The 16,207-nt window shown below is 37.7% G+C and overlaps 1 protein-coding gene across 1 annotated transcript in view; it reads left to right on the plus strand.

Moving 5' to 3' along the window:
* The window catches only part of LOC139731434 (uncharacterized), a 65,920-nt gene that overhangs the window by 20,452 nt on the left and 29,261 nt on the right, over positions 1-16,207 (plus strand). The window contains exons 3-8 of the mRNA XM_071642320.1: positions 4,462-4,599; positions 5,024-5,120; positions 6,441-6,527; positions 8,352-8,454; positions 12,763-12,829; positions 13,331-13,407. Coding sequence (XP_071498421.1) covers positions 4,462-4,599; positions 5,024-5,120; positions 6,441-6,527; positions 8,352-8,454; positions 12,763-12,829; positions 13,331-13,407 — 569 coding nt within the window. The remainder of the gene's footprint in view (positions 1-4,461; positions 4,600-5,023; positions 5,121-6,440; positions 6,528-8,351; positions 8,455-12,762; positions 12,830-13,330; positions 13,408-16,207) is intronic.

Here is a 16,207-nt window from a genome sequence, read left to right on the forward strand (position 1 = left end):
CACAAAATGGGCATGAAAAATGGGACATGCTGCGCATAAACTGTGAGCATGTGCAACACGTATATTCAGTCCTACATCATAATAATATATGATTGTCATTGCTTGGTTCCTTATGAAACAACATTTTGCAGTGGCTTAACAAAGAACAGTGGGTGGAGAAATGGATGAACTAATTATACCCCACCCACACATAGTGTGTATTGGGGTATATAGGAATCACTTGGATGTTGGGTGGCCAGGCAGTCGGTCGGCATACAAATGATGCACAGGTCTGAGTGTGTCAGTCGGAATTGTGTGCATAAGGTAACTATGGAATGCTTAACCCACGAGGCGAAGTCGAGTGGGTTTAGGCTAAATTCCATAGTTACTGCATGCACACTATATTCCGACTGACGCATGAAAAGACATGTGCATTAGCTGTATTATAGAATGGGTAATTTTCTTGCTGAAAATCCATTTTTCTATCATGTTAATACCCGATGACAGATTTACTGGACGCATTTTCTTTTGGCTTGCCATAGACCAGAGCCCAAAAATCATGCATCCAGTATTTACTGGATGCATGATTTTTTAGCCAATAGGCGTCTCGTACTGAGTGCGCGAACGCTTGCTTAATGCGAGAACCTTTGTTACAAGTGCGAGATACCATGTTTACCACTGTGACTCAGCATGCGGCCAGTGCAAAATCGACACATAGCTCTCAACCAATGAGATCACAAGATTCTCGCTACCCATTCTATAATCGGTCAGTCGGCCGGCGGGCGGGCGGTCAGTCAGTTGCAAAATCTTGTGGATCGAAGTACTCTCTCATTTTTTGAGCAATTGACCCCAAATTGTCATGTGTGACCACTATCAAAGGTAGATGTGCAAGACACCTTTTCATTAGTATCTCATAATACGTTGCCATGGCAACAGCAAATTTTTATAAAAGCTTGTGGATCGAACTACAATACTCTCATTTTCGTAGCAATTAACCCCAAATTTGGCATGTGTGACTGCTATCCAAGGAAGATGTGCAAGATACCTTTTTTCATTAGTATTGCATAATGCATTGCCATGGCAACAGCAAATTTTAAGAAAATCTTACAAAATGTTGTGGATCGAACTACTCGCTCATTTTTTGAACAATTAACCCAAAATTTGCCATGTGTGACCACTATCAAAGAAAGATGTGCAAAACACCTTTTTCGTTAGTATTGCGTAATGTGTTCCCATGGCAACAGAGGTTTTTTTTTAAACAATGCATGGCCATGGTAACAGCACATTTTGAATCAAAATTGGACAATCGAAAGATACTGTGGATTCAGTTAACTCCTTCAATCTTTAAGCATTTAGCTTGAAATATGGCACATGTGGGTTCTTGACCCCTTTTTATGTAGTCTCCGTGCAAACTTCATCTTCCGTCATTGTTGAACAATGTGTTACTATGTACATCAACAGCATCGTATGCAGATGTACAAACTTTATCTTTTGTTTTTGTTGAAGAATGTTTTGCCATGGTAACAGTGTATTTTGAATGAAAATCATACAAAAAATATTGTGGATCCAGCTCCCTCAGTTTTGGAGGAATTGGCTTGAAATCCGACATGTGTGACCGCCATAATGGAAAATATGCAAACTTTTCTTTTGTTATAATGTCAAACATTGTGCTGCCATGGCCACAGCATTTTTAGCTCACCTGAGGGGTCCAAATTGAGGCTTAAATTGTACATTTTCATCTTCTTCTTGAAAGTTCTGTGATGAATTTCCCCCAAACTGAGCAGGTAGCATCCCTAGGGAGATACAATTGTAGGATCCCAAGTTATTCAAATGGGCACCATGCCCCACCTGGGGGCGCGGGGGGGGGGGGGGGGGATGTGGGCAGCCACCCTTCCCCCCTCAAACAAAAAAGTTTTTCTCTAGAACCAAAAATGATAGAGTTAAGTTAATACTATGAGTAAGTACATTGATAACTATAGTTTCAAATTTGTTCATTGCAGATCTAGTTGTTTAAGGTAAAGGGTAACTTGGCCTAATAATATGTCACACCAGATTTTGTCTAATTTTTGTATTCTTGCAGGATGCTGATAATGTGCAAATTTGAAGTTCATACCAGGTTGTAAAACAACCCATGTGATGAGCTTCTAATGTCCACATATTAACCAAATGTGACCCTGCATCACAAAACAAACAGAAAGTTGCCAGACATGAAATTTTAGATAAGAGCATATTCTGAAAGAGCAGACTTTAAGCTTTAGAATGGTGTATAACTCAAATCAAATGGACTCTCCTAACCTATCTAAATAGTGGGGAAAAAAAGCACACACTCAGGAAAAGTGTGAACTGAGAAAAGAGGCTCTGAAGTACAGTGTCTATTCAAGCGCTTAATCTTTACCAAGCCGTGCTGGCTGTGTGTTGAATGGGACAAAAAAACAGGATGTAAACCACCAGAGTAACAACAATGAAGGGATTATCAGATTAAACTGAAATTGAGCATGCCTTATTATCACATTCTGTCCATAAATAATGCCAACTTTCAAAGCAGTAGCACCATCCTTTCAAAATTATTGGAGTTGAAAGTGAAGAGTGTGTACAAGTGTGTACAAGAAATGAAAAAGGGGACTCTAAAGACACACCTAATCACACTATTTTACCAAAAAATGTTCGAGATAAACTGCTAAAAAACACACTTTCCTGCCCGTTTTATGATCCCAAATTTTAGCTTAATGTAGAGGAAGACTTGCTCTTTCAGAAAATATGAAAAAGTCAAGATCAGCTAGGTTGACCCATTTCACCTATTTTCAGTCCTCACACAAAATTAGTGTGTGCAACTTTTTGTTCGTTTTGTGATGCACGGTCACAAATGATGTATGCGCCATATATTTAGTGAGTCTAAATTTTTGAAAATCGGGACTTCCTAACAATTTTGCAAGCAGTTAAATTTGGGATCATGAAGTACAGTGCTGAATGGAGTATTCATGCACTTCACGGTCAATATCTCTTCTTTTGTTCTGCTTCTTTGAGTCACCACTCATGCATTCTTATGGTGAAACTGCTGTTTCATCATCCTTAAGTCCATTGTGAGATATGTTACAAATTTTGAAGAAAAAAAAATCTTATTTTTATCCCAATCATTATAACTTCTGAAACTCTGTACTCAGTGCAGCCAATGTATCGTTGTTCCACTGGAAAAGTCTGAAAATCAGCTGGAGTTCCCCTTCAACTAGTTAAGATTGCATTTGAAATTATATGTAATATCCCAACTATATTCTCCCTGCCACATGACATCATTCTTCGTAGTTTCATACCATCTCAATTTTCTCTCTCATATTTCTCTTTCTCTGTGTGAAGTTATTCATGTACATGATCTAAAATACATTACTTTTGTATTCAATCTTTACTTAGTGGGCCACTTCAATACCACTGTCTTCTTTCAAAGTCGTGTCCATTCCTCCGTTGACAACATTCTCAATGTAATTCAATACTTGAAACCCAGTGGAGGCATTTTTTTTTTTCCCCATGTAAAGCAAACCCTGGGCAGGCTTTCTAGTTGGCAGGAATAACCTTTTTTATGAAGAATTTTGTATGCATGCATAAAATTTGAACATGTCAGTAGAATTGTCTACAGTGTATTTTCTCACCATTCTTCTTAATCTACTGGAGTCAAAGACAAAAATTATGTTCACACGGTGATCCTTAAAGGGACTGTACAGTACTGGTTGAGGTGGGGATTCGTGTTTTGAACATTTCCTAAGTGAGATAATGAGACACCTCTTTGAAAGAGCATGTAATTTTAAGAAGGATTCAATGTTTATTTGATGAAAATTGGTTTTCAAATGGCTGAGATATCCAAAAAAGTGATAATAATAAAAGGCGACAGGCCACGCTTTTTATTAGGATCTCTTTGTTTCACCTTGTTTTTGGATATCTCAGCCATTTAAAAGGCGACAGGCCACGCTTTTTATTACGATCTCTTTGTTTCACCTTGTTTTTGGATATCTCAGCCATTTCGAAACCGATTTTCATCAAATAAACTTTTGATACCCCGTAGAATTGCACGCTCTTTGACATCTCATAGAGTGGTTTCTGAATATCTCGCAAAACATTAAAAGCGAAATCCTCACCTCGACCAGAACTGTGCACACCCTTAACCTCGAGGATAAGTTCTGTGGGGTGCCAAGTGTTGCATGGTCGATTTCATTAAGAAATGAGTAATTTCATCAATGTAATGACTGATTTGGTGATGAGGTGGTCATTCCGTCAACAAAATGAACTGTGTGACACTTGGCGCCCCACAGAACTTATGCTTGAGGTTGGCTATCCTCCAGGTTAAGGATTGCCGTCTGAATGTAACTAGAGTTTCCAAGTTCATCATGGATATTCCTCTGTAGCCCATGTCTTTGTATATTTATGACATGAAGTACCTGGTACAACTGTATGCAGATGCTATGAATGCATAATTTATTCCCCTGTGTATTATAGATGTACCTTGACTGGGCTAATAGCCTATTGTGTGAACATGGCATTGTCATCAACGAACTGAAGGAATTCCAAGATGGTCGGATTTTTGCCCTCCTTATCCACATTCTGACAGATACTCAGCTCTTCCCGTCCTCTGAGGTAAAAGATGTGAATTGCATTTCCACATCCTATTTTCATTGTGTATTTTCATCATGGAGTAGTGATTTTGCTTTCAAACAAGTTTGTACTAACCCTGATGTTATTGTCTTACATCTGGTATTATACCAGACCCAAACCTCAATATCCAATACATACTCCTTGTTTTCTGGGCATATTTTAATGTTATGCCATTGAGGATTCTCTGATTGACACCAATTAGAGAGCAGACAGCAACAATTATAGGGCAAATTCATTTAAATTTTTCATTTTTCTTTTTAGTTCTCATACAGCAGAAATTAATACATTTGTGCCAAGTATGATAACAGACTATGCATCTGAATTTCAACATTTTTCATCTCTGTTCATTTTCCATTTAGTGCAGATTAATTTTTTCCCCAATTTTTTGTCCTGTTTTTGATGGCAGGATGGCAATGACGATGAGGTGTCATCTCTGGACAGAGTCCAAACTATTCTGGACTACCTGCTTGGACTGGGAGTGCGGTTAAAAGTAACAGCCACAGGTGGGAGAGCAAGAGAGAGATGTGATTTCAGTTGTAAAATAAAATATAGAAGGATCAGTGATCTAGTCATGTGTGTTGCAGATACCCACAGTCTAACAATCTTTTGATTTGCGATGTTTAGATTTTCATATTTGCTGTTAAACAGTAACATTTTTGCAAAACCTTAAATTTTTGCAACCTTGAATTTGCTCATTACCCAAGATATAGTGTAGACAATTATGCTGTTTTAGGGCAGCACTGAAACTGCCTCATCTCTTTAAAAATGCATATTGATGATTGTACTGGCTAGACGTATATCAAATACTTGAATTGTCTTTGAGAAATAGGGATGATACAATGTAATTTCAGGTTCATCCTGTGCCAGTATGGACTCGTGGGTGAAAATTATATTTGAAATCAGATAAAAGTGAGAATACTTGATGATGTGACATTATCTACATCAGCATTTCTGTGAGAAAACATAAGTAGCACTAGAAATATGTATTGAAAAAGGGAAAAAGTACATTAGCAAAGTTATGTCACTTTATGGCACAAACTGATAAACACATTATTAAGGCTTCCTTGAAAGTACTGTATAGTGATTAAATCACTTCATCAGTTTTTTTTTTTTTTTTTTTTTTTTTTTTTTTTAGTGTTTCAATAAAAAACAGCCTTCTCTTTGATACTAAGCAATTTTCGGCACTATGCTGCATGCAGTTGACTTTGATGAAAGGGAGTAAAAGTAAATCATCAGCACCTCACAATACTCCCATAGGCTTGTTCAAAAGAGTATGCTATTTTGATATGCATGATCATTTAAAGATATTTAGAAAATAACTTTGAATGAGGACTCATGTTTATGATAATCCCAGACATGTAATGTCATCATCACCCCTTATTTGTATGTGGTTGTAACCAATATATCTGTTTCCTGAAAAACTGTGAAATCCTGGAACTTTTTATTTTGTTTATTTTATTTATTTATTTATTTATTTATTTTATTTTATTTATTTATTTATTATTATTAATATTTTTTTTTTTTTTTTTTTTTTGGGGGGGGGGTCTGGTGCTAACAGAATTTATCCCAGTCCATTTAATTTCACTCTGTTCATGAAAGTCCAACTTAAGTAGATGTGTAGTGAAATTACAGCTTTAGGAGCACTTTTATGTTTACACTCTGATGTAATAACTGTCAGTCATTCAGAGCGAAGGAGGAAATATGAGAAAAGGGCTTTATTTACATTGGAAAAAAAGCAATTGAAAACATTCATAGGGGTCATTGTGTGTGAACCTTGTACGTAGCACTACTTTAAAGCTCTAAATTTCTCTATAAAACATTAGGAATGCTGAATGGTGAACTAAAATGCATTCTGGATGTCATCTGGGCTATCATTCTTCATTTCACCATTCATTCTCGTGGTAAGTACAGTTTTCAACTTCAGAGAAATGTTGCAGTAACTGAAAAGGAATACCAGTATCTCAGCACATATTAATGCCAAATTAAAGTCTATTATTTTCATACACTTGATATTGTAGTGTTAATTTTTGTTCTTCATTAAATTTCTGTTCTAAAAACCCATCTAACATTATCATTCATGATATTCCACCTGACTTGTTACAATAGTGTGTTGTTGCATGCTACTGTGTGTATCCACTCATGAAACACAAATTACATTAAGGAAATACATTTGCCCTCCCCAGAGAAGGCAAAATGTCATCTTTGCTCAATGTCAAGATGTTTGCTATTGTTGTGCAGCTTATAAGTATGAGTTTGAAATTCCATGCAAAAGACATTGTATCATCTTGTGCAAATTTCAAGGGTTTCATTTGTATTTATGTATATATAAAATACACCATTACGTATGGAACAGTTTAAAAAATATATATACTTATCAGGGCCGGCGCAGCCGTGGGGGCCGTGGGGGCTCGGGCCCCCACGCTTTTTGTGCACCATACAAAGGAATACATAAGGTGTGTGTTTGTTTGTTTTGTTTGTGTGTTTGTTTTTTTGCTTGTTAGCTCATGAAACCCGGAAGTGAGCCCCCACACTTTTGAAAACACTGCGCTGGCCCTGCTTATTCAAATGAACAAAAGTGATATTTGATTCATTTGTGGACATAAGAAGTTTGTCATAAGACTGTAAAGACAGAAATTTTAGTGGTACATTATTTTTGCGTATTTCGTGCACTTTTGGCTAGCACAATTCTGTTAAGCCTGTGATAATATCTTCACAGTTTTCTCTGCTTCTTTTGAATGGGTTGACAGTTGCAAAGCGTGAATTCAAGAACCAGGGAATGTACATGTTCATATTCTACAAAGTATGTATGTATATTTTTTTTAGCCTCTTTGGGGGAAAAAAATTAATTGTGCAAGAATATTGACATCTACAGTAGTGTGACTTGGTATGAAAGCTTAGACATTTTGTGATTGATTATGTGAATTAGATTATGGCTTATCATCAGACGTCCATGTGTAATAAATTGAGGACTTTTTGTAGGTTTTTCGAGAATTATTGAAGTTAATGCTGCAGTACTATTCTAGGAAGTTCTAATTTATTGATTGATGAAATCAGTTACCATTTAAAGGAAGAGAGAAAGAAAGAAAAAGATTTATGATTGATAAGGCAATGAAAACCATCACATATGGGACATCCTCATGTTGCATATGAATGTATCTATATAGCTAGCTAGGAGGGTCTCGCAGTACATGGATAGTAAATGAGCCTGCAGGAGGCATGCCAATCTTGCAGCCACTTCAGTTAGACACTTGACACAATACTTGACTGTGCCAGTCAAAAACACACAAAAAAAGGGGGGGTGTTGTTGAAATGGTGGTAGAATGTATTAAATCAGCATAAAGTACAGACCTATGAATTAAAGAGAAATGAAACCCAATGTATGTGCTGATTGAATGAATGCAGTGCTTAATATGAGTAGAGCACATCAGTAAATTTTGAGGATAATCAATTCAAAAGTTATGAATTCCTAAGGTTTTGATGCCACGGTTGCTTAGATGGGAAAACTACTGCAATTCCTGACATTAAAAACAAATGGCTTCAGTGGAAATTAAGTAGCACATATTCATGTGGACACAAACTTTATATTGGAAAACTTATGTCTGTAGTTTTTGTTGATCAATCATCTTACCTTATTTCATCAAGAGTACTCTGCTGATTCTTTTCCTGATAAACATGGATGTGTGAATTTCACCTTGTTGAAAACATAATGTATATTTTATTGTACAGACACACAGTCCTGCAGAAGACAGTGAGGAATGGAAAGAAGCTGCTACTTCAGTGGTGTACAAGTCAGCTGGGAGAGAATGCATTGGATGTGGGGAAGAGTTTAACTCAATGGTGAGATTACAGCGCCCAGAAAAATGATTTGGGATTACCATTTACATTATAAAATTTTGACTCGTTTTCTTAGTACAATGCTTTGAAATATTTTTGCACCCAGTGGGCTGAATTCTCATCACACCTGACATTTGAAAATCAAATACCATTGTAACCTTAACTGTTCACTATTTTGTTTCCCATTTCAACTTTCAATGATAGCTATGATAAAATACAATCATGATCTTGACATATAGCAGTCACTCTTGTGATGAAGTGGCACTGTTGTGTAGTGAGTAAGATTCTTGGCTCTCCAACTGAACTGAAATTGAATCCTGCTAAATGCCTACATCCTTGAATTACATTGTTTTACATAGACATGTATGGTGTCCCTATAGACTGGGGTGTGTAAAAATAGGTGTTTAGCTATAAATGCTCTGGTATTTCGTACAGTGACAGGGCCCTCTGGTATACAGTGCACTCCTGTTACAATGAACAGGTTATAATGAAATTTCTTTATAATTAAGTGAAAGTTCAGGTCTCAAAATTTTTGACACTAATGCCTGTGATACAAAATTTGCTTATAACGAACACGGTCACAGCTAAAATTTTTGTTACAATGAAATCTTTTCTGTGGGAAATTGACAATGAAATGCGGATCGCTTAAAAAAAGAATAGTGTAGAACAAACATTTCCTGAGCGTTTTGCATGGGCGGACGCATCAAATTACTTTACATTTGCTCCGTGTTTCACGCACTGTTTCTGAGGAGAACTTAATATTTTGATACGTTCATCCAAAGTGAAATAGGGTTTGTTATTTTGAAGGTTTATTATTACAAAACACACAGATTCTGGTATACCTAGATGTTTTGTTCATGCCAAAATGAAATAGGGTTGGTCATTACAAACATTGACTGTTGTGTTATTTCTGAAGGTTTGTTGTCCATAGGTTCATAATTCAACAATGAAATAAGGTTCTTATTACGAATGTCTGTTAATTCAATCCGAAATGATAGGAATCTTTGTTTCTCCTTATGTTCATTAATCAGAACATAAATAAGGTTTCGTTAATCTTAAAAGGGATGGCTAGTAACTGATCAGATGGGAATCAGTGGGAATGCTGGGAATGATTGTTCCAATTCTTGTGGGATTCATTTAAGAGTACATCATATATCTATTGTTGTGTGAAAATGATTTGCTTCAGAACGGTCTCATATTCAAGTAATGTGCAGTTTAATGCTCCATCACTGTACAGGCATGCTAGCTGGAAACATTAACCGCACATTACTTGAATATGAGACTGTTCTGAAGCAAATAATTTTCACGCAACAATACGTATGTCCCCAAAAAAATTACAACGGGGCCCTACGCAATGATATCTTTTAAAAATATTGCATCAATCTAAATACAAATTCAGGGTGTGAAACTATAACTCATTACCCACTTCTTACAGAAAACCCAATTCGATTTGCTTCTGTGGTCAAGAGAAATGAGGTATTTTGTAGAGGATGTCAGGAAATCTCTTTTTGTCAAGTTTTGTCTATTGTTCACACACAAAATCATCGAAGTGCTGAACTTGGAAGAATCAGACTCATGACATGCTTTACTACAATCCCCATTTCTCTGTGACCGCTTAACTAAATCAAATGGGGATTTCTGCAGAATAGAGCTAAGATGTTATATTTTAAGACCCTGAAGTAGCATTGAAAAAAAAAAAATCATATTGGATGTTATCAATGCGGAAATCTGATTGTAATTTTTGTTTGACATACTGCAGTATGTCCCTCAAAAATTACAATCAAATTTTCGAATTGCTAACATCCAAAATGATCGACCTGTCTAAGTGCTACTTCGGGCCTTAAAATATGACATCTTAGCTCTATTTTGCAGAAAACCTCATTCAATTTGGTTAAGCGGTCACAGAGAAATGTAGATTGTTGTAAAGCATGTCATGAGTCTAATTTTTCCAATGTTAGCAATTCAATGCTCTAGCGCGTGAATAGTAGACAGAACTTGGACAAAAGAGATTCCCGACATCCTCTACAAATATCCTCATTTCTCTTTGACCACTGAAGCAAATCGAATGGGGTTTTCTGTAAGATGTGGGCAATGAGTTATGGTTTCATACCCTCAATTTGTATTTAGATTGATTCCTATTTTTAAAGATATCATTGCGGGGGGGGGGGGGGGGGGGGGGGGGGGGGGTGGTCCCATTGTAATTGTCGCCCGCCGAACGAGTTGGAGCAGGGGACTATGAAACGGGCATCCGTTACGTGGTGTGTCTGTGTGTCGTCCGTCTGTCCGTCCTGTCCGTCTGTCCGTCCAGTCCGTCTGTGCCTCCGTGTGTGATCAAAATGTTCAATTTGCTACTTCTCTGACCTTGACCTTTGACCTATATTGTACATTTTGCTTCAAAATGCTACTCCTTCGCCATTTCTAACCCGATTTTGATTCTGTTTGCTTTATATGATAGCACTACATGGGAGCTTTGAAACTTCTACACAGAATTTCAGTTGTGACCTTTGACCTTGATTTTTGACCTATATTGTACATTTTGCTTCAAAATGCTACTCCTTCGCCATTTGTAACCCGATTTCAATTCCGTTTGCTTTAAGTGATGGCACTAGGTGAGGGCTTCAAAACTTCTTCACAGAATTTTGATCTTTGACTTCTTTGACCTCTGACCTTGATTTTTGACCTGTATTGTACATTTTGCTACCAAATGCTACTCCTTCGCCATTTCTAACCCGATTTCGATTCCGTTTGCTTTATGTGATGGCACTAGGTGAGGGCTTCAAAACTTCTACACAGAATTTTGACCTTTGACTTCTTTGACCTTTGACCTTGATTTTTGACCTATATTGTACATTGGCTACAAAATGCTACTCCTTCGCCATTTCTAACCCGATTTCGATTCCGTTTGCTTTATGTGATGGCACTAGATGAGAGCTTCAAAACTTCTACACAGAATTTTGACCTTTGACTTCTTTGACCTTTGACCTTGATCTTTTTACCTATATTGTACATTTTGCTACTAAATGTTACTTCCGGCGGGGACATATATTACGCACCGCGTAATTTCTACTTTTCCTTGTTTTTTTTGGGACATACTCTATAATATACTCTTAAATGAATCCCGCAAGAATTGGAACAATCATCCCCCAGAATTCCTACTGATTCCCACTGATCAGTTACTAGCCATCCCCTTTAAAGACAGAGAGGAAAAAAAGGTGAGTTCAGTGACAAAACGTCAACATTACAGACCCTATATCATCTCTGTGTAAGTTAACCTTCACAATTACAAGCCTTTCTCATTTTTTGATTAACAAACCTTTGGACTATCATTCCTCATTTCATTCTTTTTTTTCTTTGGATTAATGAACCTTTGCAACAAGAACCTTCTGAATAACAAATCTTATTTCACTTTGGGATCAACAACCTTATCTCACTTCCGGAATTACTAACTTTCAGAATAATGAATCTTTAGAAGAACAAAGCTTCAGAGTTACTCATTTTATTTCACTTTCGGATTAACGAACCTTCGGAATAATGAATCCTATGCATGGCGAACCTTTGAAATAGGGAGCCTTCGTGATAATGAACTTTAGTGGTAATGAACTTTGGAATGACGAACTGCAACTGAATCCTAAACCATCACTTTTTATACACGTGTTTTCAAACTAAATGCGAAAGTGGGAACAACTTAATGCTCTCTTAAAATGTTACATGTTAAATGATATTAATGAGATACGTAGCAGCCCATTTGGCATAACTTTTCAGTGTATTATGAGTATTCAATAAACAATAGTCAATATACTCATGGTTTGTGTATTTATACAGTATTTGCTCGGTTATAATGGAATTTCGTCATAATGAAGGAAAACTGCCAGTCCCAAGGATTTCATTATAACAGGAGTGTACTGTAGCAGTACCACAATATATCATTGAAGAAGCTGCTGTTGACAGATAAGACCATATTATTACTTTGGCTACCACCTGTCAGTGAATGATTAGCCTGTTCACAACTGTTTGGATACCAATGTTTTAGTTTTTTTCCTTTAAAACAGAGAGAAATTGGTTTTCACCCACCTACATCTATGTACCCTACCAACCCATCACATCTTTTGTTGCATTTTCTGCCAAGGCAACCATTGACAATGCCTTTCGTGTTTACTGTGAATTTCTTTACCTGAAGTTGTATGACAGTTTGCCAGCAATACATGTGGTAATACTATGATTTTGCAACCATTATCCAAGTACTACTGTATGTAAGACATTTAATAATGACCGATTCCTTGAACTGTTTTCATCCATCATTATTCCATGCAGCTTTGAGAAAAATAACAAACTAGCTGAGCTCATTGGTCTCTTTTGCTCCTACTCCAACAGCAGTACGGTAAGATCCTTGTGAAATGATACATGTACAGTGTAGGTTGCCTTGTTTGCTTCTACTGATTTGAAGTTCAGGTTTAATTTTAGATTAACTTGAAGCCGATCTCACTTACTACCTCTGTTCAGAAGTGCTTCCTCAGTCTTATGTTATGAGAATCATTTCTTGTGGTCTAAGACGGGCATTTCCACACAACACAATAGAAATCAAAATTTCATGTCATGATTTAGAAATTGTCTTTACATTCGAAACATCGCATAAAGTGATGCTGTACTTTTATAGTGTTTATTAATGCAGAATGTTATATAGGAAGTGCATGTGCTATAGTATCATACTATTATTTTGGTCAGGGCTGTGTTGGAGCATTCTTGAATTTTGCTGTTACTTTCTGTGTATGTATGTGTGTGTGTTTCTCGTTCTCATATATACAGTTATATGTTTGCTTGTTCTTTATAGCTTTTTGTGAGTGTGTATAGTTATTGTTCTCATTTCATTTTTCATTTTCAGGAGACTTATGTGAACAAGCTCACCAGTGCCTTAATAGCAGCTGAAGATAATTTTGGCATTGCAAAGTCACTTCTCAGGTATGTGGACTATGGGCTGGTCTTGAGTAAATGCTTTGAGATTGTAAGTTATGGAAAGATCCAATATACGGTCAACTTGTTGTAAGTCGATCATGACAGGACTGAGGAAAAAACATCGTCTTGGGTGATACTTGACTTCAGCGTCAGGTGTAAGAAAAATAACTTGCAAGGATTGTTCCTATCATAACACGGGCTTGTTGCGGCTCCATCTAATTCAGCTCGATGGGATTACAGATTGCCTTTGTCACTAGCAGCCTGAATGAGAAAGCTATTAAAAGTGTACCAATGCCCTGGAAATCAAATTTGTGTACAGCTAGAATACACACAAAATAACCATAATTCACTTGTGATAGCCCCTGAAAGTATACATATTGCAATAAATCTCTTTAACAATTTGGCACTTGCACTCTGCATGTTTAAGTTCTACTCCATAAGCACCCTTACTGATGTGTGCACGTTCTAGCTCTAGGTGTACATTTTTACAAATGATATTGAGATTCCATGTCGATCGATTAGCTGATGGCGCGCACACATTACATTTCACTATCGTTCAAGACGTATTTTAGAAAAAAATACCAATAGTGCAATTATTCAATTAAATGAATTGGGTGATTGACTAGTATATTTTAAGTCGTTTTTGTTTTCGTGTACCCTTTAAAATTTACATTTACACCCCAATAAATCAAAATTGGAGTGACTAAAAATTTTGATATTATGCAGAGGGCACGTCGCAAGTATATATTCTACAAATATAGCAATCATTATACTCAGGGTATTGGTACACTTTAAGGCTGCAGATGCAGGTTGGTTATTATCCCTCGATTTAAAAGTAATACTGAGACATTCTTAAAAGATCATATTGTATCTTCACACTCTTGTTACGTCTGGGGGGGGGGGGGGGGGCATTTCAGGAAGCATTTTGTCCGACAAGGTTGTCGGACAAATTTGCTCTCAGCCTATCAGATGCAAGGATTTCAGTAAAATATCAGAAAAATATCCGACCAAATTGCTTCATGAAATGCCCCCCAAGAACAAGCCTGCACAATACAAGAATATGGTGTATAAACCAAGTATTATGTTTGCCTTTTGGTTAAGCACCATTCATACTTACTGCCAGGCAAATTATATTGAAATGTACACAGACTTTAATCACTTTTCTTTAACCTCTTAAATCACTTGCACATACTTCATGCAACTTGCTCTTGAAAAAGAGCTTCATGAAACAGTCAACACTCTCACATAGCTCATGTAATTAGATCAACACAGACAAATGTTATGCTTTGCTGCCTTCTTATACATAAAATTTGTGTGTTTGCCTTGAACGATATGGTCAGTCTGTGGAAGCGTATTTTAATGATGTATAGTACACAGTTGGCCAAATGCCCATCACAGCTCTCAACAGCTTGTTAGATGTGCCACCCTCAGCCAGGTCTAAACATTGCAATTTTAACTACCGGTATGTGCAATTATGTAGCATGTACATATTTCACCCTTGCCTCCAATGTCTACATTCTGTAAATGTTCACTCCTGCTGAGTACTTTTAAGTTTTATTTCATGGTAAGCAGAAATCATAATTTCTTCTTTAGAGTGATGGTACTCATGTTTGCATTGTGATTTAATAGCTCTTCTCAAGTTTTAGATTTGTTACCAGTGATTATGTGAAGCCCAGAGGATAGGATTTACTGTTTTCAAGCATGTGTGTGTGTGTGTGTGTGTGTGTATGTATATTTGTGTGGTTGTGTGTGTGTTGGTGTGTGATGAATAGCCAGAACTAGACACTCGAGTGTTTTGAGCCAAAGGCTCAAGTGAGCTATTGCGATCGCCCTTCGTCCGGCGTCCGTCGTGCGTCGTGCGTCGTGCGTCGTGCGTCGTGCGTCGTCCGTCGTCCGTCGTGCGTCGTCCGTCGTCCGTCGTGCGTCGTGCGTAAACTTTTTACATTTTCATCTTCTTCTTGAAAACCCCAAGACCGATTTTCATCAAACTTGGCAGGTAGCATCCCTAGGGGGTTAGGAACTCAATTTGTTAAAATGGGCACCATGCCCCACCCAGGGGGCCCCCAGGGGGGCCCAAACCCCCCAAAATTAAGGAATCTGTAAAAATCTTCTTCTCTAGAACCAGAAGTGATAGAGCTAAGTTAATAATATGAGTTAGTACATTGATGACTGTAGTTTCAAGTTTGTTCATGGCAGAATCAGGGGTGCCCCCCTTGGGACCCAGGGGAGGGGGGTGGGGAAGGGTTCTAATGGGGCCTAAATTGTACATTTTCATCTTCTTCTTGAGAACTCCATGACCCATTTTCACCAAACTTGGCAGGTAGCATCCCTAGGGGGTTAGGAACTCCATTTGTTAAAATGGGCACCATGACCCACCCAGGGGGCCCCCAGGGGGCCCAAACCCCCCAAAATTAAGGAATCCGCAAAAATCTTCTTCTCTAGAACCAGAAGTGATAGAGCTAGGTTAATACTATGAGTTAGCACATTGATGACTGTAGTTTCAAGTTTGTTCATGGCAGAATCAGGGGTGCCCCCCTTTGCACCCGGGGGGGGGGGGGGGGGGGGGGGGGGGGTGAGGAGGGGTCCTAATGGGGCCTAAATTGTACATTTTTATCTTCTTCTTGAGAACCCCATGACCCATTTTCACCAAACTTGGCAGGTAGCATCCCTAGGGGGTTAGGATCTCAATTTGTTAAAATGGGCACCATGCCCCGCCCAGGGGGCCCCCAGGGGGCCCAAACCCCCCAAATGAAGGAATCTTTAAAAATCTTCTCTAGAATCAGAAGTTATAGAGCTTTAGAATAGA

Source organism: Diadema antillarum, unplaced genomic scaffold, assembly GCF_040938485.1.
Source record: "Diadema antillarum isolate AM-2024a unplaced genomic scaffold, OU_Dant_1.0 seq00000371_RagTag, whole genome shotgun sequence".
NCBI lineage: Eukaryota > Metazoa > Echinodermata > Echinoidea > Diadematoida > Diadematidae > Diadema > Diadema antillarum.